Source organism: Puma concolor, chromosome E4, assembly GCF_028749965.1.
Source record: "Puma concolor isolate L17-30 chromosome E4, mPumCon1.1.hap2, whole genome shotgun sequence".
NCBI lineage: Eukaryota > Metazoa > Chordata > Mammalia > Carnivora > Felidae > Puma > Puma concolor.
Genome location: NC_141683.1, coordinates 34133924 through 34160565, shown reverse-complemented (window position 1 = coordinate 34160565; position 26642 = coordinate 34133924). Strand labels below are relative to the sequence as shown.

Below are 26642 nucleotides of genomic sequence, written 5' to 3'. Positions count from 1 at the left end.
AGAGTAACTAGAACTGATAGGTCAACATGAGGTTCAGCACATTTGTCTTGTGACCTCCAAAGGAACTTACATTCTGCTTGTTGAAGAGACAAGGTTTAGATCATGGAAAAATGAAGTTCAACACAGATGTCATAAAGAGCAGGAAGTAGCACCAGGAAGTTAAAGTTAGCACTACAGCTTGGCAGGAAGGCTCATCACTTTCCTCTCAAGGCAGAACCACTCTACAGCCAGAGATTCTGCTAAGTGTGCTCTATTTGCTGGACATTCCATCCAACCAGCAAGGTGAAGTGGTTAAATGCATGATTCTCCAGTCTGCCTATTGGATTCATATTTTACCTCCATCATTGTTAGCTGTGTGAACTTAAGATACTTTACCTTTCTGGTCTTCAGCTTCATCATATGTAAAATGGGAATAATCAACAGCTATCTCATCATGCTCTTATACAAATTAAATGAGTGGGCACTTACAACACAGTTATAGCAGCACCTAATATATGATAAGTGTTTGTTCAAGTTAGCTATGACAATCCCGTTTAGTGTTCACACCAACAGTGTGGTAAGTGTGTAACCCACACTTTGCAGAATAAGAAACCAAGGAGAGTTATGTCACCTGCCCAAGATAGTGATGGTCAGAGTCAAGATTTTTACTCATATCTCTATGAAGTCATAACATGGTTTTCCTTCCTACTGTGCCTCTGAACACAAGATGTCATTGTTGGGAAAGTAAACAGTAGAGTGAGAAGCATATACGGCTGTGGGATCAGAGTGCTCACATTCAACTCTTGGTTCTGCCCCCTTACACAAATTACTTACCATCTCTGAGCACTCTGTCCTTTGAAAACTGGTAATAATACTATCTAACTCATGGGGTTGTCTTAAGAATTAAGCAATGTAATATATGTGAAATTCCCAGTACAGTGCCTGACACATGAGGAGTACTTAATAAATAATAATAATCATCATCATCGTTTTAATTGTTGGAGTTGGAAGTGACCATTATAAACCATTCTTTAGAGTCTGTCCCTCAATGGCCCCACCTTTATGAAATTTTCCCTTGAGGTTTTCACAACCTGACTTGACTTCTTCAGTGCTGAATTTGCTGTTGTTGGTACTATGACAGGTCAAGAAGAGAAGAGACCAGGGTCCTGTTGAGAAAAGGAATAGACAAAGAGGTAACAAGTCAGTACGAACATGGTACTTTGCGGTCCCCAAAGACCCAGGCTTCCCATGGCCCAGACTGCCAGAAGAGTCAGAAATGTCTCCCAGAAAACAAACAGTAGAGAAATTTCGTCCTTAGCTGTGGGTCAACCTGTAACGCACCCATCTGGAAGACTCACACCCGTGGCAGATAAAATGACCTCCTCACTGCTTTCCAATGTTTCTTGGAGGTGGTTATCACAATTTTAGCACTGAGTTCAGTGCACTTGACTATTCCTGGAGAGTTGAAGCTAAATTGTTTGTCAGAAACCAGGACACATGCAACTAGAAAATATGACAGAAGACAGGTGAGATGGAGCAAAAATCTGATAGCAAATAGGTGATAATTATGTGGAATATGAAAGCAGAAGATGTCTTGTTTTCAAAGGAACATAAAAAAGCCATGTCTTCCATCCTTCTGAAAGGTAGACACTATCATCCTGTTTTCCAGAGGAAGAAACTAAATTCCAAGAAGGTTACGTTTTACAGCCCAAATCTCTCAGGTAATGAGGGATGAGTCATGATTTGGATCCAAGAAAAAAGATCTTGGAAAAATACACCTAAATGTTTAAGAGCGGATTCTAGGTGATTTAAACAATCTTCTTTATGTTTCTCTGTATTTGCCAAATTTTCTCTGTTGGGTAGTTGTTACTTGTATGAGAAAAGAAACTAATAAAGTTATTTAAACTTCATCAAGACCCAAGCTGAGGATTGGGAGCGGAAACCCGAGGCAATGAGGGGAGCTGGCTTTGGGAACCAGGGCATCAGCATTAGTCTGCTTTTCATGAAAGTGGGAAAACTAAACTGCCACTGGGGGTGCAGTTCCAAGCGAGGTGGGGAGGAAGGAGGCAAGAAGCCCATGCCAGAAGAGCCCAGGGAAGGGCGATATGAAAGGGACCTGAACAGAGAATGCTTAGTAGTTGGTCATAAAGACAAAGACTCGACCCAGAAACGAGCTAGACCCTGGGCGCTGGCCAGAATACAAAGTGGAAGAGCCTCAAGAGAAGGTTCACGAACCTCTCTGGGCAAGGCTCAATAATTAAACTTTGCACCTGTGTGTTCTTAACCCTTATAATAGAACCTCCTGCCCATGGTAATTTGTGTTGCAATCAAGTCTCCTGACGCAAAACCCAAAGTAAGAAAGAAAAGCAGTTTCACAGAGGACAGTGCTCAAAGCTAACAAGGGGAGGGCAGGGATAACTGAAGCCCTTCACTCAGTCATCGTCACTTTATGTGGAGGGCAGAGTCATGGCATCAGAGATGTGAGTGAATTAAGAATTGAATTGGGGATGCATTCAGTAGGAGGGAAAAGGTCCAGGTTCCCACTGGCATCTTTCTTCCCCAGAGGAGCAAGAAGTCCCTAGGTGATACGAGATTCAAGCTCTCCGCGCCATTGTTTTTGCTCCTGAAGCATTTGCAAACTCCAAGAAAATATTTATCATGCAAAGCAAACTTTATTTGTAGAAGTGCATTTTTGCCATACAAGATTCCACAGCAAGTATGGGGTTGGGGAGGTGAGTGGAGGTGGTCAGTAATTGTGAGACAAGTCTACAATTTCACATCAGAAATTCTTCTACAGCCCACACTCAGTAGCCATTAGTTCACTTTTAAATATCTCACAGAGTGAGATACACATGTCCTTGATTTAATAAAAATGAATAACACCCTTAGCCACCCCTCTAGAATTTAGAGGGTTTGTTTACTGTGCGAAAACTCATAGTCAGGTGATAAATATAACCCGTGAATTTTTTAAGTCTTGTCTTCACATACAAAAATAAATAAGTTAAATAGCAAAAATAAATAAATATATTAAGTAATAAATACACCCCATGGTGGAAAAGATCTCATCAAAATCTTATAAAACCATGGTGTCCGTTCAGAGTGGGAACTCCTGGGGACAACCACAATAAGGAAGCAAATAATAAATAAATAAATAATCTCCACAGTGGCCAGCACTACGTTGTACAGCAGCGAGACGGTGGTTGGGGGTCACGCCTTCGCGGGTACCGAGGACTGGGACTCTTGGCCAGCACTATTGCCAGCGGGGTCGTCACCCTCCTCCTAGGCCAGCTCCTCCATCCACTGCAGGAGAATGTCCAGCTCTCCCAAAGCCTTCGCCACCGCTGCCTGAGGCGTAAGCTGAAAGACACACACTTCTGTGCTGAGCATCTCATAAAGGGACAACATGTGCTCCCGGGTTAATGTTCTCCTTTCACTGGTAGGTCTGCTGGGCATTGCGAGCCCAGTATTCTCTTCAAGATGGAGAGCGTGAAAGACGTGATGGAATCTCAAGATCTCACAAGAGGAAGGAAAATCCTGGAGTCCATGACATAGGGAAACTGAAGCCCAGAAGGTGGCAGAGTTTGGAGTATAACCCAAGCGTCTTGAATCACAGAGATCAAAGTAATTAGACTGTTGGGTTTTTTCTTAAAGAAAGATGTGTGTGTGTGTGTGTGTGTGTGTGTGTGTGTGTGTGTGTGTTAGGAGTTGCCTACTGTGCAACTTTAACCGAGCAAATATTTATTGTGTTAAGCACTGGGCTGGCTAAGGATTCAGAGATAAATGGCACAATGCCTACCCACAGGGAATTCAGTCAAGTGAAGGAGACAGAAGCAGACAACTAAAATGTAGTGTGGTGGATGGAGGATAGAGTCTCCACAGGATGACAGAAGAGGCACCTACCTCTGAGAGACATAGTCAGTACCTTCCTGGAGGTGATGCTTAGGGTGAGTCTTAAAGGATGAGTAGGAATTAGTCAGTGAGGAGTGGACTTCAAGCCTTCCTGGCAGATGTGCAAAGGCACCAAGGTGAGGAACAGCATGGCATGGGCGTGTGTGAAATTGCGACTGTTTTTGAGGGTACGTATAAGTGTGTAATGTTGGAAAACTACTGCTTCTTGTTTGTACAGCTGGAAGGCACAGATGTCTCTGGAGTGACTTGATGGAATTAAGGCCATCCCCTCTTGAATCCCAGAGCGTCTTCCAGAGACAACACCCTTCTAGAGCCTGGATGGGTGTCCCCTGGGTTAAAGCAGAGGGATGGTCCACATGACCTCAGAGGGCAATTGTCGAGGGCTACAGGATTTCTACCGGTATGAATGTCTATCCCACCCAGTTGTGATCTCAGTTCTAAAAATACACCCATCCCTACCGAGGCCCAAATCGCATATACCTCTTCGAAGTGACTCAGAATCTGGCTGTATTTCTCCGCTGCTTCCTCCCCACAAGGGCATGTCATGTGGGCATGCTGAAAAGAATGCCACAGAATGATGGATTTTATTAAAGATTCTGATTATCTGCCCTCACCACTGCCACGAAGTAAGGAGAATTCTAGTCTTTCACCTGCGTTCCTGTACCTACTCCATTCTTATGGAAAGCCTTTTCAGACCTCATCATTTTGGATCAGTAAATCACTCATCAGCCAGAAGAGGAGGCCAGCTTTGTAGGTTCACATAGGGAGCTCTTTGTTGGATACCTAGGTCTTATTCAGACCTTGTCTTGATATTCAGCCCCACGGCCTGCTGAGAGGCTGAGGATACACTAATGTACTGTAGGATCCTTCACCTACAGTGGAAAGCGGAATTCATGGCTAATAGATAATTATCATTAACATGAAATAGCATTTTGCAGTTATGTAGACTTTTTGCATAGGGCCTATACCCCAAAGACAGTAAAACTGAGTTCTTATGACCTGTCACATGGTACAATACCGATTATGAGAACGTTTGGTTTCAGTTTTTCTAGCCAGTAAATGGGGATAAGAAAGAGCTTGGTTGCTAAGTCATTGAACTATGTGCGGCGATGGGTCCTTTCACCCAAGACCTTTACTCACGCAGAGCCGGAGTTCCTTCTTGATGGTAAGAAAAGAGTTGGCAAGACTGCTGGTCTTCCGGAGGATATGGTGGTCAGGCGTCTGATAGTTTTTGAAAACCCTGTCCAGGTACAGTCTCAGTACATGGCGGAGGAGGCAGCACTGATCTGCAGGCTACAAAGGAGACTAGTATGTCGGTGGCATCCGGGGTGGTGGAGATGCCTCCAATTTATATTTCCTCCCACAGTTTTATGGACCAACCACATACCTTGGTGTCTTGCAAAGACTCAGTCTTCCTCAAGATTCTGATGTCAGTAATTTCATCTTTGGCTTGCTAAGTGGAAGAAGGCAAGGCAGGAAAGGACAGGTCAGGGACTGCTGCCGGGTGTTAGACATCAAGACCTCTCTCAACTTTTCCTTGCCACAGCCCAGTGGACGTCTCTTGCCAAAACACTTTTCAATTTTGAACTACAACTCTTTCTTGGGAATGCATCCTCCTGGTATGGGGTCCCCAGCCTGTCTCTTTTTGTGTCCCAGAGGACAGAGAAGGACAAGTAGAGAAGGAGAGAGGCAGCCACAGGGGCAGGGAGGGGTTGCCTCCTTCGCTTACCACACTGTCCCGTATCTCAGAAAACCCGTTTCGCATTGCCTGAAGGTTTGTGGTGATCACACAACTTCCCAAATGGAGTGTCTTCAGCCCAGCAGAAGGTGTCCAGAAGAGATAAAACACAGCAGAGAGAAGGCAGATGGGAAGACCAGACGCTTTCATCTTGTGCCAGAATCTGAAGACCACGGGAGCTAGGAATTCAAAGGAAAGAGCACGACTTACTGATTTTCCCAATGTCATGTCTGAAGAAGCCAATTCAGTCCAGGGACATGCTTTCCCCAGGTGTCCCCTTGTGAAACTCAATAGCTTTGTCTGGGTTTGGACGGCCTGGCCCATTCATCTAACTTACTAAGAAAAGCTGCTGAGCTGCTGTCCCGGAAGGAGAGACTTCGGCTGCTCGTTCAGGGTCTGTGAGTTGGTGCTACAGGTCCTGACTCCTTTATTCTGTCCCCATCCCAGCCCCATCGTCATTGCCCAGCAGGTAAGGCCTGGAGCAGCAGGCACTTGCAGTGAGTAGACAGAGGATTACATTTCGGGGAAAATGTTAAAACTTGTTTTGCCCAATTGACGTATACAGTCTTCCCTTCCAGAATGCCAGTGTAGCTCACTCTTCTGGTCCCCTTAAGCCCACAGAGGAACTGTGGGAAAACAGAACCTTACAGAAGCTGTTGCTGAGCCACCGAAAACACTTGGGGGAAAATTGTCTGGACTTTATGGCTACCCCCAGGGCAGAAGAGCTTAGCCGTTTGGTATTTGTCTGGGATCGGGTTGGTTATTTCGGGATAATAGATTTATTTCAGCCCCAAAGGCAAATAGAAAGTCAATGATTTCATAACAATCTTACTGCCAGGGAGAGGCAAGATCTGATGGGCAATCAGCCCAGTTACACCTAGCACTTCTCTTTCCCGAGGTGTCTGTGCTCCACAGCGCCCTCTACAGGAAGACTATAGTCAGGCACACCGGAGAGGGACGCAAGAGCGGGCTCTTTTCTGGCTCTGCCCAGGTCCGGAGAGAAAGAGAAGAAAGGCAGGAGGGGAGCTCATCTCTTCCTGGAATAGACGGCTCCATAGGAGGGCACTTTATAGTGTCTGCTGAGTTTGAAGATAAATTATAATGAGCTGCGATTAGTGTAAGGAGAATGCAGTACTCATCTCAGGCACCGAATGTAAGTGGGCCCTAAAAGTCTCAATCAACAAGACAAATAATATTTTCATGCGGTATCAAAATTAATGAAAAACATATCCATGATGAACCACATATCAACATTTTAAATAACGAGTGAATCTGCCAGTGCCGTGCTGAGACATATTTGCTACAAGTTCCCATCAAAATAGGTTGTCCCTATTTGCTCAGGACTGGGCGGCGGGGGAGGGGGGGGAAGGGGGTGTCCCAGGACACAAGGATTTTAGTTTTAAAACTGGAAAAGTCACAGGTAAACCTGAATGAGGTAGTCACCCTACGTCTATGTGACTCTGGACAGGTAAACTCACCTCTTTGAGTTTTGTTTTCTTAGCCCCCCCAAATGAAACAATCACACTTACCCCAGAAGCTTGTTTTGACATTTAAAGACAATGATGCATGATTTACACACCTAAAATATAGCGAGTGATCAATTAATTTTAAATAGAGAATGCTGTTAGCTGCCTTGAGCATGGAGGGTATATAGTAAATATACTTTAAATTCAACAATTTGATTCGCATTTCTTGAGCACCATCTTTTTAAATTATTATTTTAATTAATTTTTTTTAAATCTTTATTCATTTTTGAGAGACTTTATAATGAGATCTTTATTCATTTTAGAGTGTGAGGAGGGGAGGGGCAGAGAGGGGGGGGACACAGAATCCGAAGCAGGCTCCAGGATCCGAGCTGTCAGCACAGAGCCTGACGTGGGGCTCAAACTCACGAACCGTGAGATCATGATCCGAGCTGAAGTCGGGCTCCCAACTGACTGAATCACCCAGGCACCCCTATTGAGCACCATCTAAAATATTGTGCTAGGTACTGGTGTGTGAAGATAAACATGATAATTCTCTATCCTCAGGATATTTTGTACTGTTGGAAAGGGCTCCTTTAGACGTGGCCCTGAACACACTTGGGTAAATGATTGGAAGAACCAGGCTGACCTCCAGAACTGTGTGAGTAGTGTAGAGAAAGGAATTCTCTTACCTGAGCTCAGGAAAGGCTGCTGCTTCTGGTCACCTAGGAGTCTGTCTCAAGCCAAGAGGCTTCCGGTTTTATATACAGGTCACAGAAAGGAAGTGAACTCCTGCAGGTGAGGGCTGGAACTCCCTTGGAATTTCTCTGGTGGCATCTCACTTCCTCCCATTCTAAGACAGATTAATCTCAGGCTGCATTACCTCAACACTTTCCTCCTAAAGATTCCTTCCTAGGAGACTGCTAGTTATAGTTTTAGACAAAGTTATAGTTTATCTAGTTATAGTTATAGTTTTTAGATAAAGGATATGCCTGGGGGCGCCTGGGTGTCTCAGTCAATTAAGCAACCGACTCTTGATTTCAGCTCAGATCATGATCTCCCCGTTCACGGGTTCGAGCCCACATCGGGCACTGTGCTCAAGTGCTGAGCCTGCTTCAGATCCTCTGTCTCCTTCTCTCTGCCCCTCCCCTACTTGTGCTCTCTCTCTCTCTCAAAATAAATAAATAAATGAACAAACAAACAAATAAATATTTTTTAAAAATTAAAAAAAAAAAAAAGGATGTGCCTCTTTCTTCCCAGCTGCCTTCCAGAAGGAAGGTAAAATGGTAATCAGGACAGGAAAGATCCCTGAATTACACAACTGGAAGAGAAGTCCAAAAGCTGCTTTTGCTCCTTCATTATTTTTTTTTTACTTCATATTTTGTAAGATTTTATTTTTAAGTAATCTCCACGCCCAACGTCCTGTTCATGGTGCTCAAACTCACAACCCCAAGATCAAGAGTCTCATGTGTTACCAACTGAGCCAGCCAGGCACCCACCCCCACTTTAAATCCAGTTCTCCTTAACCATGTTTCTCCCCAGCGCAGACACCATGGGCTCACTCCTGCCCTTTCTCCTTTGCTTTTGTTATTTCCACCATTTCCCTTCAACAATGGCTGCCCTTCTTTCCCTCCATTCATCATCAAAGAGTGGATCCCAATTCTTTAGTTTTGAATTATTCCGGGCCACACCAATCCTTTCCTTCTCAGACTTCCAATCACAGATATATCTTTGGCACATGAGAGAGTCTAATATTGCCGCCCTTTTTCTTCATGAATCTTAGCCTTTTCTCCCTAAGGATACTGGAAGATTTTCTTAGGGACTAATCCATCGGGTAGGACAACACGTCCTGGCAAGATTAAATCAAAGCACCTGGGATTAACTATACACAATCTTTGAAAAATATCAAGATAGTAGAGATTATACTATATTTCTTCTCAGCTCTTATCTTAATATCTAAGACTCTGAGATCCTGTACTTGAGTTCAGGGAGTCCATGGTTTACAGGGTGAATTTCCCATATTCTTTCATTTTTCTGAATTTCAGTTTATATATCTGTAAAATGAGAGTAATAGAATAGGCAACGTACAAGATCTTTTCCAATTTTGACATTCAATGTCACTATGATTCTCTGCTTTTCTACCTTTTGGGTCAGAGCATTCTTTTTAATGTTTTCCAGAATTTCCTTTAAAATGAAGACTCTAACTTTTCGTTGTAATGCTTGATAAATGCTGAAAATATGTGCGAATATCTACTCTAAATATCTCTTGAACTCATGCCTGTTTTTTCATCGTTGATGCTAAATAAACTATTTCTCATGATCATCCATAACCGTGATTAAAGTAATGAGAAACACGGTCTGACAAAAATACTTGAAGTCAAAACCTTCCGATAATATAAGCTGTTCCCATGCCAGTCAATTCCTTTCCTTTAAGCAAGAAGAACCCAATAGCTTTGTTTGAAGTCACCTGTAATGATTAATTAAACTTATTCATGTGCAATCCCGATTCTACTTTAATAAATGAATCTCTCCTTTTCCTACACTGAAATACTTTCTTCTCTTTAAATCCATTGACTAGATCCCATTCCGCTCTCTGTACAGACACCAGTTCAACTCTCCTCCTCTACAAAACTGTACCTGCCTCACCCTAACCTCTCTCTCCATTCCCATTTCCCAGGGCAAAATTGTGGACCTCCTGTGGACCTCCACTTTACTTTGCATATACTTCTTTTGTACTTATCAGAGTTAATTGCAGTTTTTTGGTTGCATATCTAGATCTCTCGCTAGCCTGAGACTCCACGTTCATTTCTGTGGTTCCACGACTCAACGTCTCCTGGTGGGTGCTCAGTTAATACTTGACTATTGAATGAACATAACGATTAAAATAATTTTTCCAATGGGCACCTGGGTGACTCAGTTGGTTAAGCGTTGGACTTCGGCTCAGATCATGATCTTGCAGTTTGTGAATTCAAGCCCCTCAGCAGGGCTCTGTGCTGATGACGAGGAGCCAGGAGTCTGCTTCGGATTCTGTGTTTCCTTGTCTCTCTCTCTGCCCCTCCCCCTGCCCACACTCTCTCTCTCTCTCTCAAGAGTAAATGAACATTAAAAAAATTTTATAAAATCATTTTTTGGGGGGTGCCTGGGTGGCTCAGTCAGTTAACTGGCCAAGACTCTTGATTTTGGCTCAGGTCATGATCTCACGGTTCATGAGATCGAGCCCTGCCTGGAGCTCTGCACAGACAGCACAGAGCTTGCTTGGGAGTCTCTCTCCTTCTCCCTCTGTCCCCTCTCCCCACTCTCAAAAATAAATAAATAGACATTAAAAAAATTTTTTTAATATTTTTTTCTTTATGTTGTATCCCAAAGCCACAGGATCTTAGGCTTGGCTAAACTTAAAAATGGAAACATACAAAGTAATCAGTCATCACCAAATGGCCTAAAATCAGAGAGAGATAGGAGGATGGGGAGATGAGGGTAAAAGATAAGCGGGTTTGAAGTCAGAAGTAATATTGGTCATGTTAAGTAATTTGGATTGAATCCAATAGCAGAGAGTTATGCAGGCTTTCAGCAAGGAGCCATGTGATCGGATAGGCACACTAGAAAATCCACCTGAGGCCGAGAAGACAGGGAGGACGAATAGGGTCCGAGGAAGGGCTTTCGTGACAGCGAGAACTAGCACAGCAAAGCTCACCACGTCTTTGAACACCAGCAATAGATTGGCCGGCCGGAGCTGGATTCGTGTAGAGGGGCAGGTGGGAGATCAAGTTGGAAATAGCATCAGGGATCTCATGCCAAGGAAAATGAACGTGGACCTGGAGTCCAGAAAGCTGTGTTCTAGCTCTGGCTTTATCTTCAGCCCACCGTGTGGTCTTGGGGAAACTGCTTCCCTTCTTTGGACCTCAGTTTCCTCATCTGTAAATTCTGAGGAAATTAATTAAGTGACTTAAGGTCTTTTCAATTCTGCCTTTTGATACTCTAATTCTTTACCCCACCTCCTGCCCCCCACTCCCCCCCCCCCCCCCGCAGTAAAGCAATAAGGAGCCCTTTTGAAATGTGAAATGTCTTATGGTGGAGAAAGCGACGCGGTCGTAACTGTACCAACCATGAGAGCTTCAAGGGCGGCAGAGTGCCTGGCACGTTGTTAGTGATGGAACAAAGTAGTTGGGGGATGATACGGCTGTGGTGGAGAAATGGGGGGTACATTTCCTGAGCGCATCAAACCAACATTGGGAGATAGGGTTTCAAAATCGGGAATCAGCATATAATCAGAGCCAGTGTGATTGTAAAGGTAAGCTGGGCAGAGGAGAGAAAAAAGAATCCCTTCTTAGGAAATAAATTCAGCTTCCCAACCAAGCCATTTTGGGGCAGGAAACGACTTTCTAGAAACCAGGACTAAAACCCAGCCGCTCCTTTTTTCCCATGGCAAGTCCTGCGTTCACAGCTCAGGGTTTTTCCTGTCTGCAACAACGTCATAGTTGCTAGCACATGGGCTTCCTGCCAAGTTGCATCACCTTGCGCGGAAACGCTGGGTGTTCAGGTTCTGCTGAAGGAAGAACCTTAGCTCCCTGAGTGGGCAAGTAGAGACTCTTCTCACTCCTGGGCCTGCAATGTGGGAGCTTTGCGGGCCTGCAGCCCCTGGTACCTCCCCTGCTACCCCCCTGCCGGATGGAGATGGGCGGGGCAGCTGACGGCTCTCTGAAGGGTACATTTTCAGTTCCCTGTCCTCAGAGCCTACAAAGTAGGTGACGTCATTTCCTTTTCCTGCGTTTTTCCAACATGCTCTGGTTAACCCACTTGACTCGCTGCCACCCTTGCTCTCGAGATTTCCTATGACATAGCTGGGTCCCCAGTATTGGCTAATTCCTCCCAGCCTCTGCCTGCAAAGCGGGAGTCCCTAGGAGAAGCCTCGCTTTGAGTGGAATCTGGGGGGAAAAAAATCCAGACATGGCCTTGAATTAAGTTTCCTCATCTAGGAGACTAAAGACGAACTTCATTCATTGCCTTTTAATTTCCCACGTTGGGGAATCCAGCACTGAGCTGGATGACCCCAAGGTACCCCAGTGAAAAGACACGGTCTCTTGGAACCTCTTGTGGGATTCCAGAGCATTGTAGGGGAACAGAGCCTCTAATGTGGGAGATCCTAACCTGGGAGAAGGTGGATGGGGAAAAAACACCTCTTTTCACAAACCTCTAATTAACATTTAACATTTTCTTTGATTATGAGCATGGGAAACAAATATAAATCACAATAGTATTAGAAGTACCGGTGACTTTGTCACTGGTAGAAATCACAAATATTTTTGTATCACATTAGAGTTGTTTCAGACACTTCAAAATAACATTTGTACTCATCACTACTTAGGAATGTCCGTAGTTTGGGGGCGCCTGGGTGGCTCAGTCAGATGAGCACCCAATCCTTGATTTCAGCTCAGGTCATGATCTCACAGTGGTGAAATTGAGCCCCGTGTTGGGGTCTGCTCTGATAACATGGAGCCTGCTTGGAATTCTGTCTCCCCCCACCCCCTTTCCCCTCCTGTGCTCATGCTATCTCTAAATAAATAAATAAATAAACAAACAAACACACAAATAAATAAGAGGGATGTTGGTAGTTTGTAAGCCTGCCTGCTGCTAGATCTTATTAATTAATGCATTAATAAAGAAGCACATTTATTATATATTGCTTATTGTCATTCTATATTTTGATAGCTATATTTTAATATAATTGATTTCTTTTATAATTCCATGTACTTTATTTTATGCATTTCGAAACATTATCCTGAGTAGGGTCCACAAGCTTTGCTGTGTGCCAGAGGGGTCCAAAGCACACAGAAGGTTGAGATCCCCGGCTCTAATGGCAAGAACAAAGGTGCACGGGTATGTCAACCTCACCTTCCCGATTGTGACGTGAAGTGAGAGAAGAAGGCTATTTCTGGAGATGATGGGAGAGACTGCTTGTTGTCAGGAGTTTCTTAGAAAGTTCAGTCTGTGCTCACGATGGGCCTTGAGGGTTGTGGGGTAGAGATTACTTCTTGTCTGAGTTGTTTTCTTGGAGACAGTGTGATTTGTGCAAGACTTTTTTTTTTTTTTTTTTTTTTTTTTGCAATGCTTTGAAGAACTGATTTTATGAGCTCTGGGGCTGGAGAAGGACCCTTGCTCCTCACAATGGGGGAGCTAGGACAAAGCTCCTGAAGCAGTGGATGCTTCTGTACCTGAGTGAGGGCACCCCTGTGGGTCTTGGGTGGGGTAAGGGGGCAGGTATTGAAGAAGGTCGAAAAGAGTCAATGCCATGAACTGTGAACATCAGTCTGAGGAAGTGCACTCTGAAACCTTCCATTTCTAATAACCGATGTCTGGTTTCCTTTGGTGACATCTAGGTCAATGTTGCACACATCAGACTTGCTTACCTATGTATTCCCCTAACATTTGGATTCAAAATGCTTTTTCAGGCTCTGGTTCCCTACAGAGATGAAGCTCTCTGATATCGAATAACTGTGCCACTGGACATCATGTCTAGCTCCCTGGGTATAATCCCATTTCCTCAACCCAGTCCCTCCAGAGGTCACTGCCAAGGGGCATTGTCTGCACTCTGCCTCAGGAGCATCTCATCCAGAGTTGCACTACGCTCTTCTCGGGCTAGATGTGGGGGATTTGGAGGCATTGAGGAAGTGAAGAAGAGGTTGAGTCAGTACTTCTGGAGTTCTTTCTCCCTGCTCACAGGACTGCTGGCCCCAACAAAACTGAGAACTCCCTGCCCGAGAGGGAAGGTGCTACTTCTGGCCCTGTCAGAGCAGACAGCACCCCACAGCCTGCACAGTCAAGACCATGATGCTTGCAGATGAGCAGGGACCCGGGTTAGCAAGATACCCAAAGGGCTGGCCGGTCCAGGAAAGTGACGAGAGACACTGACCTTCTGGCTTCAGGATGTGGAGTTAAAGACCATAAGACAACAATCTGGGCAAAATCAAGACCAAAGCCAGGGAGGCCAGACAAAGGGGAAAACTGACTCCTCGCTCTAGGCTAGAAACAGCAACACCAAACAGATGTGTCCTTAGAGGTCAAGGAAACCCAAGAGTGTCCTAAAGCCAAAAAGCAAAGCCATAGGTTTCTTCCAAGAAGGAGCTGCCTAGACATCTGAGATCGGCTTTGCTCCGTATATATGTATTAATTTACTCAAGGAATGTTTATGTCCTGAGTGCGGCTATTCACGGCGTAGTTGTCCCTGAAGAGAGCAGTCTGGAGAGAGGATATGGGCCCTAAGGGATCTCTGACTTGTCGAGACCTGGAAAACCACCCTGGGTCCCAGGGAACACAAATGGAAGTAGGGTGTGGTGGAGAAGAAGGAACAAGAGGAAGACTGCTTTCTGCCCCAAGGGTGGAGCTATGGTTCTTGGGAAGCGAAGCCTAGGCCAGGGCAGAGATAGAACAGCAACAGAGCGTGACCAATGGCTCTTTTGTTGTTTGTAGCCTTCACTGAATGCCAGGCACTGAATATTTCATAAAATGTTAACTCATTCTGTCCTCAGGCAACCCTTGAGGTAGATATGATTATTCTTTTCATTTTCCAAATAAGGAAACCGAGCCACGGAGTCTACTTAGTGCCTAGGAAAGTGACCAGACAGAGGAATCCAGACTAAGAGCATGCTGGGGCAAACGTACTTCCAGGTAAAAGCTAGATCCTGAACCTTCTCCGGGCACGGTGACTGGATCAAACCTTGTGCCTGCCTGGAGGAGGCTTCTTTTATGACACTCGAACCTACGGATGGTGGTTCCATGGCAGAGGTCTGAGGCTGGCTCTCAGAAACAGAACTGGACGTGTAGGCTCTCTCTAGAATGCTCTAGAGCTCATAACAGCTGTTTAAAAATTTATCCTCCCCCAACTCCTTGGCCAAACGCAATATGCTGGCCCCTGAACCTACCTCCCGGAATGAGTTTCTCTCTGCCACTGATCACGTGTTCATTCCCGGTTGTCTGGGAGATAGCGTGTGATTGTAGGTACCAGCGATTGCGCTGGGCATGAATGAGGTGAGGTCTGGACCGATCAAGAGAGGGGTCCCACGTTGGGGTGAGTCTGTGACTGAAGAAAGAGGAGTAAGGGCGAGCCTGCAGGAGGGTATCTGAATAGCAGAGAGATTCAGGAAGACAGCTGGAGCCTGGCCGGCTGCACAGAAACTGCAAGTCATTTCTTGGGGACTCGGCTGACAGCCTCCTGGAGATGCAGACCCAGAGGAAGACACAGCCTCTCCTCTTGTCTCACTTGCCAGTTTAAAAAAAACATGTAAGAAGGAGGCTTTCCCGAAATGACAGTGTTTTCTGGGAAATCAGATTAGAGCAATTGGGAATCCTCAAATAGGAGCAACCATCCTTTTTAAACTTTTATTTTAAATGTTTTATTTGTTTTTAAGACAGAGAGGGACAGAGCGTGAGTGGGGAGGGGGCAGAGAGAGAGGGAGACACAGAATCCAAAGCGGGCTCCAGGCTCCGAGCTGTCAGCACAGAGCCCGACGGGGGCTCGAACTCATGAACTGTGAGATCATGACCTGAGCCGAAGTCGGATGCCCAACCGACTGAGCCGCCCAGGCGCCCCTCAACCATCCTTTTTAATGAGTACCTGCTACACATCTATTGTACACATCTGCTTTGGACAGTATCCTGAATCCCCACGACAGTTCTGCGAAGCAGCTTTCTCCTTCATTGGTACCGATGAGGAAACTGATGCTCGCGTTAAGTAGATTGTCCAGCATCACACAGAAAGGGGAAGGAGCAGGATTCCACACACAAGTCTATCCTCTTAACCTTTTGGCCAATCTTCTGGGCAAGACCATAGTTCTAAAAGACGGTTGCCCAGAGCATGTGTGGCTGCCAACGATTTGCTCTGGAGGATGGAAGAAGGAGAGAGTGTCCTCAGGAAGGAGCCCAGACCCTCAGCTGGACCGGGAACATCGTGCGACACATTTGGAAGTCAGCCTCTGCCTTCTCGCTCAGTGTTGGACCGTTAATTAGTGTGTAACTTCACAGGATTGTTGCAAGTCAGCCCAGGCCCCTTTTTGTACATCTGGGTTTAATGATCTGTGTTGCTGGCATCCAGCACGGTAATCTAGGCCCTGGATTATATGGTCTTGGCCAAAATAGAGTGAACTCCCCCGGCAGCCAGGGCAGAGAGCACTACACCTGGATTTACTGTCTAGATCTGCCATGCCTTAGCCGCGTGACTTTGGGCAAGTCTCCCACCTTCCTGAGCCTCAGACGCTTTGACTGATCACACCGATCGCCTCTGACATCCTCGGCTCCTCTGGGGCTTGAGCGACATCAGCAGATATTTCTCAGGCACAAGCTCTGTGAAAGCAGAAAACGAAAAGACGAAAACGACCACGCCAAAAATAAAAATCCAGCCCTGTTCCGGGCCCTCCGGGGGCTACAAAAGAGTCAGAATACATTCTTCGAGTCTGGAAGGAAAGAAAGGACAGGTGAACCAGCGAAGTGGAAAGGTGAAATAAGCAGACAAGACCTATGGAAGGAAAGATGGAAGGCACTTCTTCCGTATTTCTCCCTCCCCCTCCCGCCCCATCGCCTCCTCCTAGTCCTCTGCTACTTCTACAACCTTGTGGGAACGCAGGTGCGGCGCCTTCGCTTGCAGCCTCCCACCACGCATGCCAAATGCATCAGCGGGGATATTCCATCCTGACTGAGGGCCTGGATTTTGGAGCAAGATGCCCTCAGCTTGGATCCCAGCTCCACAACCAGCTGCGTGAACCAAAGCGTGTTGAGGAACCTCACCAAGCTTTAGATTTCACCTGTAGAATTGGGTTGGTCGGTAATCTTTACCTCGGAAAAGCATCGTGAGGAGTAAAGGAAAAAGCATATGTAAAGTTTTCACCTCGGTGCCTGGGACGTGGTGAGCATCCAACACGTGTACATTGTCGTTGACATTATAGTTCATTCTTGAAACCAGGTTCTCTGGCTCTTGTGAGCTGTGTGACCTTGGGTAAGTGACTTAACCCCTCTGTGCCCCGGTTTCCTCCTTCGGGTTTAATGATCTGTATTGCTAGGATTCAAAGCAGTGGCCTTTTGTTCATTTCATTTCCTTCTCAGAACTGCTATAGGATTGTTGTGAGAATAAAATAAAACATGTATATTCATATTATAATACAGGACGTGTATTTTGTATTAAAAAAAAGACTATTCCCTGGTATACAGAAAGCACTGTATAAATGTTTGCTATTATTAAGTTCGTCCAGATCATTTATTCAAGAAATGTGAATTTAACATCTACTAAGTGCCAGGCAGTGAAGAAACCAAACTATCCTCACCCTCCTGGAGCTTACATCTGAGCAGGGAAATGGATAATAAAATAGGACGTTGGGGAAGCAGGAAAGGGGTGTAAGATGTGCTGAAGGTGGAAATAGGGGTTTTATAGAAGATTACATAAGATAGCTTTCAACGAAGGCTTAAAGGAGGAGGAGTTGCAAGCTGTGCAGGCGTCTGGGGTCAAGTGCACCCCAGAGTGGGCACGCGAGATCAGAAATGCTATGACGAAGCTGGTCCCGCCCGCATCCAGCTGTCCAGCTGGCTTAGGATGGATGTTCATCCGGGGTCACCTTGAAAGGTGGAGTCCTCTGGAGACCATCCTGCTTTCTCTTAACAGCCTATTTTTTTTTTAATTTTTTTTTCAACGTTTATTTATTTTTGGGACAGAGAGAGACAGAGCATGAACAGGGGAGGGGCAGAGAGAGGGAGACACAGAATCGGAAACAGGCTCCAGGCTCTGAGCCATCAGCCCAGAGCCTGACGCGGGGCTCGAACTCACGGACCGCGAGATCGTGACCTGGCTGAAGCCGGACGCTTAACCGACTGCGCCACCCAGGCGCCCCTCTTAACAGCCTATTAATCCCATCAGAGCAAAACATTGGGTTGTTTTAAAAAAAAAAATTTTTTTTAACGTTTATTTATTTTTGAGACAGAGAGAGACAGAGCATGAACGGGGGAGGGTCAGAGAGAGGGAGACACAGAATCTGAAACAGGCTCCAGGCTCTGAGCTGTCAGCACAGAGCCCGACGCGGGGCTCGAACTCACGGACCGCGAGATCACGACCTGAGCCGAAGTCGGCCGCTTAACCGACTGAGCCACCCAGGCGCCCCTGGGTTTGTTTTTTTAACCCTACCTCCGTTTACATGCGTGTGTGCCCACAAAGTGCAAAGGCCCTAAAATGAGAACATGCCCAGTGTGTCTGAAGAACGCAGAGGAGGCCAGTGTGGCTGGGTGGGAGTGAACCCCAACCAGCACTAGGGACATAGAGGAAACGGAGCTGGGGAGGCAGGGTATACAGACAGTAGGGCTCTCTAGACCATCCTATGGCTCTGGCTTTCCAATGATCACACGCGGTAGATTGTTAAAGGGATCTGTGTCCACCTTCCAGACAACTAAGGACCAAAGAAATTTAGTGACCTGCCCTGGGCAGTTCATGGCAGGAGAAGCCTCGACACCAGATCATGGCTCCTGGTTGGCACTCTTTACACCATGCTGTGTGGCCCCCGCCCTGCTGGGGCTCCTGGGGACCCTTCCCCATACTTGGTGCTCTCAGCAACACTTGGAGATTGCTGTCATGGTCCCCCTTTTACAGAAGAGGACACTGAGACTTAGAGACCTTAAGTAGCTTGTTCGGAGTCACACAGGATTGAAACCAGGTCCGTCCGACTGCAGAGATCCTGCTCTGTGCACTCTAGCATGTTCTGCGAGATCTCTTCCTCAGGAAGAAAGGATGCTTCAGCCGGCCAGTTCCACCATAGATGCTGACCCAGGGTAGTGCATATAAAGTGCTTCTTTCAGCACCTGGCATATGGCAGGTGCTCAGTGACGGTTGTTACTGCCATTAGCCATGTGAGGAATGTCCTTCTAGAAGATGGTGCCCGATACCCCCTGCTCTGGGCTGTACTTGCTGAAATACTTTTTCGCCGGGACAGTCATCCCTCTGTTGGAAACACCTTCTCTCTGGCACAACATATATACCCATGGAGGGTGAATTGAGGGTCAGAAAAGAGGTATCTAGGCTGGGAGCACTAAGAAAGAAATGACAGAAAGAAATGGGAAGAGAGAGAGAGAGAGAGGAGAATGGAGCTCAGAAGAGGAGAGATACCAACCTGCTGGTGGTTGGAGCCCCACATCCATCTCCTTGATCATCGGTGGAGGGAGGACAGGTGCTGGATGGAGGCTTCAGAGACCCAGTGTGGAGCCCATCTCTTCACTGACTCACTTTGGGACTCAGTGATGCTTAGCCTTCTCTAGCCTCAGTTTCCCCACCTATGTGCATTCTTTAAGAGCCTTTTCACTTTTTTAAAAGTATTTATTCATTTTGAGAGACAGGGAGAGAGAGAGAGAGAGAGAGAGCTAGCAAGGGAGGGGCAGAGAGAGAGGGAGACAGCGAATCTCAAGCAACACAGAGCCAGATGCGGGGCTCGAACTCGCGAACTGAGAGATCGTGACCTGAGCCATCACTGAACCCACCGAGCCACCCAGGCGCCCCATAAGGCTTCTTTCACTTCTAATCTTCACCACTATGATTCCTTGACTGGCTCTCAACGAATGAGAAGACACTTCCACTAACTGAGAGAGGACGGAGTTTATTCAGGAAAAACCGGTCAGTACAATATGCACTACAAGGTATCGTTCTGTTCCCATCACAGTCATGGGAAAAACAACTGCACAATAAATTAGGGGGAAGCCGGCCCGTCCCCTCCATGGTGGCCCTCGGGACGTTTCGGCAGACCTATTTATCATAAATATGACAGCAGACTACTTGGTTACTTTCAGGTGGGATCAGCAGTCCGGGCCCAGCCGGTGGGCCTTGCCAGTGCAAGCAGATCATTGAAACCTAGATTTTTCCTGCAATACCCCAGCCCCAGGGGAGAGAATTCGAAAGCTCAAGGGAGGTCTTTTCAAAATCACCCTCATCTGCATAAAAACGGGGTCTTCCCCCTTCTCCCTCCCCTCAGAAAGCCTGGCAGTGGGGGGGCGCGCTCCTCCCTGGGCCTTCAGGTTCCCAGGTGGGTCCTCAGGCAGCAGAATTTTCTTGATGATTCTTGTCAAGCCAGGCCAGAAAGACGTCCAGTTCTCCCAGAGACTTAATGGCCGCTGATCGGACCTCCAGCTGCAACCAGGCAAATCATCGTCAGAACTTGCCTTTCTAGGCTTTGTAGTCGGCCACGCTTTCCCCACGTTCCAGGCCCCGTGAGGCTTTCCTTTCATTCACCAATTATATTGGCAGAGCGTTCACACCCCAAACTATTTTTCTAGCAGCCAACCCAAATTGTTTCCCCCAAACAAGCGGTTACATCATGTCAGCAACTTATAAATAAAATGAAAAACTCTTCATTCTTTGCCTTCTGTTTTTCTTTTTCCTGTGTTTTTTTTTTTTCATAGAAACACACACACACACACACACACACACACAGGCCTTACTAGCCAGTCCTTTTGTTTGTTTTCCTTTTCCCATCAGCTTGCTTTACTTCTCCCTGAGGAAGTCTCAACCCCAGCGGTGCTCTCCCGTGGGTAGGGTAACACGTTGTCCCCATCTGACCTATGAAGGCACCAAAGCCCCTAAGGACAAGTGTCCTCCCCAGCGTCACACAGACAGTCAGCAGAACGGGAACTAGAACTCGGGTCTCCTGACCTATTCCGCCCCTTTCCAGCAGACGGCAAGGAGATGGTAAGATCCAAAAGTATATCCTGTGGAGTCAGGGAGCACGGGATCGAGTCCTACCCACCACTTGGCTGCAGTGGTTACATTCGTCAAATTACTTCACCTGTTTGTGCCTCAGCTCCCTCATTTGTCAAATGTAGATAATGGCTCACAGCACGGTTATGAGCAGCCCATGGGTTAGTACCTGTACTGTATCGGAACAACAGCTCGCTCGTGGTAAGGACAATACAAAGTCTTAGCCGTTGTTACAATATTATTCTATGGAGCGTCTCCACGAGGAGGCTGTGAACGGCCTCTCGCCTTCTCGCTCTGACTCAAAGCATTGGCATCATTTGGCAGGGTGGTCGAAATGCAGAATTTCAGGCCTCATTCCAGACTTCCTAAGCCAGAACCTGTATTTGATTTTGACAAAGTCTCTGGAGGATGCTTGTAAGGAGCACAGGCTGTCCCCTCTATCTCTGTATGAGATGTGCATTCTACGTCTGCGCGTATGGGAGAAGTACTGCTCTTTGTCACCTCCAGAGTGCTGGCAGCAGTCACCTCCCACAGTGCCACCTGGCAGGTAACATGTTCCGTGCACCGCAGCTTACGGTTCGCTGGGGATCTTTGTTCCCTCTGTGGATCACACCCATCGGAGGTAGTGTGTGCTTTCCCTCAAAACTGAACGCAGGTTAGTTCTGATATGTGAGGTCAGAAGAAGATTGTGGAGGCATGATGGAGAAGGGGGGCCCAGCAAATCAGCAAAGGGGGTAAGACCAACACACTCTGCTGACACACAGGATGGGGAAGACTAGCAATAAACTCTTGTTGAGTCCATGAGCGACGGGGGGAGTGGGGGCCGAAGGGTTGGCCCCCTCCCTGTCAGGGTGTCACGTTCCACCTCCGCCTTCCGTGTCCTCCCCCTCCCATCCTTACCTGATCGTAGTTGTTGTGGATGATTCTGGTGGCGTTGGTGGCTTCCTCCCTGCAGTGACACTGCCTCTGCTTCTGCTGTGATCGAGAGAAGGAAGGACCCATCAGAGGACCTTGCCATCCACCCCTCTCTTTCCACCTGCTGGGTGACATTCCTCCTTCTCCCCAAGATGGGTCTGGTAGGTAAACTCAGGTTGGAGCAGCAAAGGGGAGTAGAGTCTGTTTATAGAGTCACCCTGTGTTTGCCAGGGCTTTTGCTCTTTTTCTGGGTTTACAGCTCACCCGACGGGAAGGGCCAGGGAAGTAGGCGCCAAATCTGTCTGGTCACCACTCTGTGAATGCAACACCCCACAGGGGAGGCCCTAAATATTTATTGGATTAGCTAAGGAAGTAATTGATGAAACGAATCTTAATGCAAGTACGGCAGGGGTCATGACTTCTTCTCACAATTTTAGAATCCGAGGCACAGAAAGGAGAGGTGATTTGCCACAAAGTCACCGCAGGTGATCGTTGGCAGGGACAGCCCCGGAACCCAGGATTTCTCCTGGTCTAAGTTTTCGTTGGTTCGTTTGGGTTTAGTTTTATTTCTGGTGTTTGTTTTTAACAGATCACAATGAATTTATAGGTAACCCTTGGGGATGGACTATAGGAGGGAACAACGTAGAGGTTAATTGGTATGAAAACCCCAAAGGGTCCCAAACAAAGAAACTACAGAGATAGGGAGATGCTTATGATAAGCCTGGACTTGAGGGCCTGCCTCTCTCACAAGCCAGCCCTGAGACTACTTGAGGAGTACTTTGATATAAATGGTCACCCCAGGAGGATTATCTGTGAGGAAACCGGGTCTGATGGGATATCAGCGGGGAGGAAGTCCTGAGGAAGAGATTCTGGACAGTTCTCCCCGTGGATGACAGGGCAGGGGATTTCCTCTGGTCCAAGAGCCATGTCAGAGAGCCGACTGGGCCCAGCATGTCCTGGGGCAGACGGGGGACAGATGTTCCGGGTCCTGATGTGGCAACTCACACATGGCTGCAAAGCCTTCTGCATGTAGAGGAAAAAGTTGGCAATGCTGCTGAGTTTTCTCAAGATTTGGGGGTTCAGCTCCTGATGGTCCTTGAATACCTTGTCCACGTAAAATGCCAGGAGGTTCTTGGTCACACAGCATACATCTAAGGGCTACAGACACAAATTAGAGAGAGCTGCAGAAGCCCTCTTCCTTACTGTCTTAGGGCCACAGCAACCTTTTTGAGTAGGGGCGTCAAGTAATGAAACAGCTAAAAGTGAAGTTTCTCAAATTCCTATCGGTCTCAGAGCGTCCCACTGCTCTTACCACATCAAAGCTACTTGTGACAAGGGCACTGAGGAGACATTGCGGTTCACCTCCTCTTTCTGATGGCCAGGAAGTATGGTAACAAGTGATGGAACCCAGCCACAGAATTAGGCACCTGCCTTTTGAGAGGATCCATGCCTGAGCAGCTTTCTGGAAAAGTACTTCCTTATGTTCTGCTTCAGTTTGCTCCTCTGTTCCATCTCCCATCCATCAACATGTATATAAATACACACACACACACACACACACACATACATAACTATCAATAGCTATTGGCACACCGGGTGTGCACTGGGCACACATTCCTACCATTGTAATGACATTGCATTTATCCTGTTCTGCTTCCCCCACCACCCCAATCTGTCCTTTAAAAAATTTTTTTTAATGTTTATTCATTTTTGAGAGAGGGAGAGACAGAGCATGAGCCGGGGAGGGGCAGAGAATGAGGGATACACAGAATCCGAAGCAGGCTCCGGGCTCGGCGCTGTCAGCACAGAGCCGGACACGGGGCTTGAACTCACAAACCATGAGATCATGACCTACAAACCATGAGATCATGACCCGAGCCGAAGTCGAATGCTCAACTTACTGAGCCACTCAGATGCCCCCCACCCCACCACAGGTCTGTTCTTTTTAAACTGCAGGGATCATTTGAATGGAGCTTAGATTTGCAAGGAGGGAAACTGACAGCTGCAGAAATGCACATCTGGGCAGGTCCGCAGCTGGCAGAGTGCATATCTCTCTAATGGGGGGGGGGGGGGGGGGCGGTGACGGTGTTGAATTCCTAGGACACAGCTCAGAGCAGCTGGCCAGGCTGAGTTTTCTTCTAGCAATTTACACCCTGCCCTTCGAGTCAGTGAGCTGCTCTGCAGGAGATTTGTAGCTCAGTCTGAGAAGGGAGGAGTATGCAGCGGGAACAGTGCATCTATCTTCATTAGCATTAAAGCAACAAAGCTTCCTTGGCCCCCCCCCCCCCCCCCCCCCCGCAAGCAGCTTTTCCTAGACAACAAGCTCTACTTGCAACGCAAAACCCTTCTCCTCCTTCTCTCCTGCTGGTTCCCTCAACCAAAGGGGCAAAACGCTGCACACCTTTGTTTGACCAGGGAGAGAAGAAAACATGATAAAGACCTGCCTCCCAATCGACCCCTTTTCCTTATGCCAACATCAGCTATTTCTAGACCTTGAGAAGAGAAAGAATCTGGAGACAGAGAGAGCTTAGGGGTTCAACCGCTGGCTCAACCACTGACTGGTCATTTTTTTGCCCAAGTTATCTATCAATTTGCTCATTTGAAAATGTTCGTTTTGGAATAGGTGGCCTTTTGGGTCCCTTCCAGCTGGGATATCCTGTGAGTCTCTTATACGGTTGACTAGAATAGTATTTAGTAAGTGGCTACATCTGTTTACTACAAATAAGTCAGGCCCAATACTTCCTAGAAGAACCATTTCACTCAGAGAAGCCAAAAAAAAAAAAAAGAAAAAAAAAAGAGTAACTCATTGCAGCTATCTCTCCTCCTCTGGGATATAAATATCTGAAAAAAACTGGATCTTTCTAGAATACTTACTAGGACTGGAGGAGCTCTTTTTTTTTTTTTAATGTTTATTTATTTATTCTGATAGAGACAGCATGAGCAGGGGAGGGACAGAGAGAGAGGGAGAGAGAAAGAATCCCAAGCAGGTTCTGCACAATCAGCGCAGGACATGGGGCTCGATCCCACGAGACCATGACCTGAGCCAAAATCAAGAGCTGGACACTTAACCAACTGAGCCACCCAGGCGTCCCTGGAGGAGTTCATTTTTTTTTTTTTTAATTTTTTTTTTCAACGTTTATTTATTTTTGGGACAGAGAGAGACAGAGCATGAACGGGGGAGGGGCAGAGAGAGAGGGAGACACAGAATCGGAAACAGGCTCCAGGCTCTGAGCCATCAGCCCAGAGCCCGACGCGGGGCTCGAACTCACGGACTGCGAGATCGTGACCTGGCTGAAGTCGGATGCTTAACCGACTGCACCACCCAGGCGCCCCTGGAGTTCATTTTTAAAGGCACTTCCCAGTGGCTCCTTCTGTAAAGCGAATTCTCACCTCATAAGTCAACTGTTTTGTTAACACACCCTCAAGACCTCTCATCTGGACCGTTGGGCTGATCTCCTTACCGCCTTCCCTGCCTCACATTCTCCATTGTAAAGAACATCACCAGACTGTCTTTCTAAAAGGTCTTGGGGTCATACAGTCTTCAGCTCAAAAACCCACAGTGACTCCCTATTGCCTGCATTATTACAAGGTCGACGCTCAGCCTGACTTTTAAGGTTCTTGGTAAAATGACTCCAGCGTATCTCATCCTCTTCCATGCACCTCATTCACCTGCGTGTCCCTCACGCCACAAACCTGGCTGCCTCACCGTCCCCTGACACACATTCACTGATCTCACGCATATTCTCCCTGATCTCCAGACTCCTTTCTCCCTTATCCACCGACCCGCAGCCAACTCATCTTTTAAGTCACTGCTCATTTTCTGACCTCCCCCACGAAACCTTCCAGAATCACCTGAGCCACAGACAGCCTGTCCCATCTGAGCGTGTGGTACCCCCAATCTCTCTCTAGGTAAGTAATCCTTCTTTGATCCCTCCTAAGAGGCTTCCACGTCCCTGAGACACAAGGGTGCCCTAATGCATCAGCTGGCAAGTGAGCAACCGGGAATAGAGTACTAAATACTGGAGATTAGACAAGAGAAAACAGGGTGGGGATTTCTTTCTCAGCCTGGAGCTACTTCTCCATAAAAATAACAATACAGGGAAAAGCAGATTGGGGCCAATACCTTAATTCTGTGCAGGGTCTCCGATGTGGACAGGATGGTGACATTTTGGAAGGTGTCCTTAGCTTGCTATGGAGAGAAACAGAAGAACACACACTAGCCATGAATATTCCATGTCCCCCCTGAGGCACAAAAAATAACGAAACAGAACTCATTCTTCAAATGAAGATGTAAACTGAGACACACCCGCTTGCCCACACCTTCACCCTGAGCCCATACTCACGATGGCTTTTTTGATTTCTTGGAAACTCTCTACTACGTGGCGCATGTCCATGGAAACCAGACATCTTCTCAGACCTCGGGCATGCACTGAGCACAGGAAGAGCACAGCAGCCACGAGCAAGAGGGAAACACGCTGTGCCTTCATATCCTGCAAGAAAGGATGGAAGTCAACTGCTGAGCTGAGAGTGGAAAGCAGTAGAGGCCCTTGACTGAGCTGTCCTTTGGACCTTGCAAGGCAACCCAGACGGCAACCAAGAAAACAAGACTCACTACCTCAGCCTTGTGGTGTTCATGGTCATGTGTCTCCTCCTCTGGTTTTCTTGAATCAATTGAATGAGCCCCCACCTTCACCCCAGAAAGCACCCGACAGTGCTCTCTCAAGTCCCAGAGAGTAGATTCGTGTGGATATCACTCCATTATGACTCAACGTGCTCATTTTGTCAACAGTGTTGAAAAGCATTGTTTTTAATAAATTAAATAGGAAAAACAGGGTTGGTAATACGCCCTAGGGATTAGGCAACAGATCTGAGAAACCCTAAAAGCACATTTGGTTTTTTTATCTTTGCTCCCGAAGTAGGCGACACCCTT

At 46.9% G+C, this 26642-nt stretch overlaps 2 protein-coding genes across 2 annotated transcripts; both read right to left on the bottom strand.

The window, feature by feature from the left end:
• Positions 1-3258: 3258 nt before the first annotated feature.
• Positions 3259-5776, bottom strand: IL20 (interleukin 20). The gene is made up of 5 exons (XM_025921005.2): positions 5618-5776; positions 5276-5341; positions 5029-5181; positions 4369-4443; positions 3259-3336 (listed from the first exon to the last, which is right to left on the bottom strand). The coding sequence occupies exons 1-5, from the start codon at positions 5774-5776 to the stop codon at positions 3259-3261; spliced, it is 531 nt and encodes a 176-aa protein (XP_025776790.1).
• Positions 5777-20097: 14321 nt separating this feature from the next.
• Positions 20098-26199, bottom strand: IL19 (interleukin 19). The gene is made up of 5 exons (XM_025921200.2): positions 26056-26199; positions 25836-25901; positions 22718-22870; positions 21698-21772; positions 20098-20230 (listed from the first exon to the last, which is right to left on the bottom strand). The coding sequence occupies exons 1-5, from the start codon at positions 26197-26199 to the stop codon at positions 20135-20137; spliced, it is 534 nt and encodes a 177-aa protein (XP_025776985.2). The 3' UTR covers positions 20098-20134.
• Positions 26200-26642: the final 443 nt, after the last annotated feature.

What these genes read in the sequence shown, in the direction of transcription:
- IL20 (XM_025921005.2), bottom strand. Translation starts at nt 5,776, where the DNA reads ATGAAAGCGTCTGGTCTTCCCATCTGCCTTCTCTCTGCTGTGTTTTAT. An exon ending in CTGAGATACGGGACAGTGTG is followed by an intron (nt 5,342 to 5,617) that starts GTAAGCGAAGGA and finishes TCTTCCACTTAG; the next exon opens with CAAGCCAAAGATGAAATTAC. An exon ending in AGAAGGAACTCCGGCTCTGC is followed by an intron (nt 4,444 to 5,028) that starts GTGAGTAAAGGT and finishes CATTCTTTTCAG; the next exon opens with CATGCCCACATGACATGCCC.
- IL19 (XM_025921200.2), bottom strand. Translation starts at nt 26,199, where the DNA reads ATGAAGGCACAGCGTGTTTCCCTCTTGCTCGTGGCTGCTGTGCTCTTC. An exon ending in AGACCCTGCACAGAATTAAG is followed by an intron (nt 22,871 to 25,835) that starts GTATTGGCCCCA and finishes TTGTGTCTGTAG; the next exon opens with CCCTTAGATGTATGCTGTGT. An exon ending in AGAAGGCTTTGCAGCCATGT is followed by an intron (nt 21,773 to 22,717) that starts GTGAGTTGCCAC and finishes TCTCGATCACAG; the next exon opens with CAGAAGCAGAGGCAGTGTCA.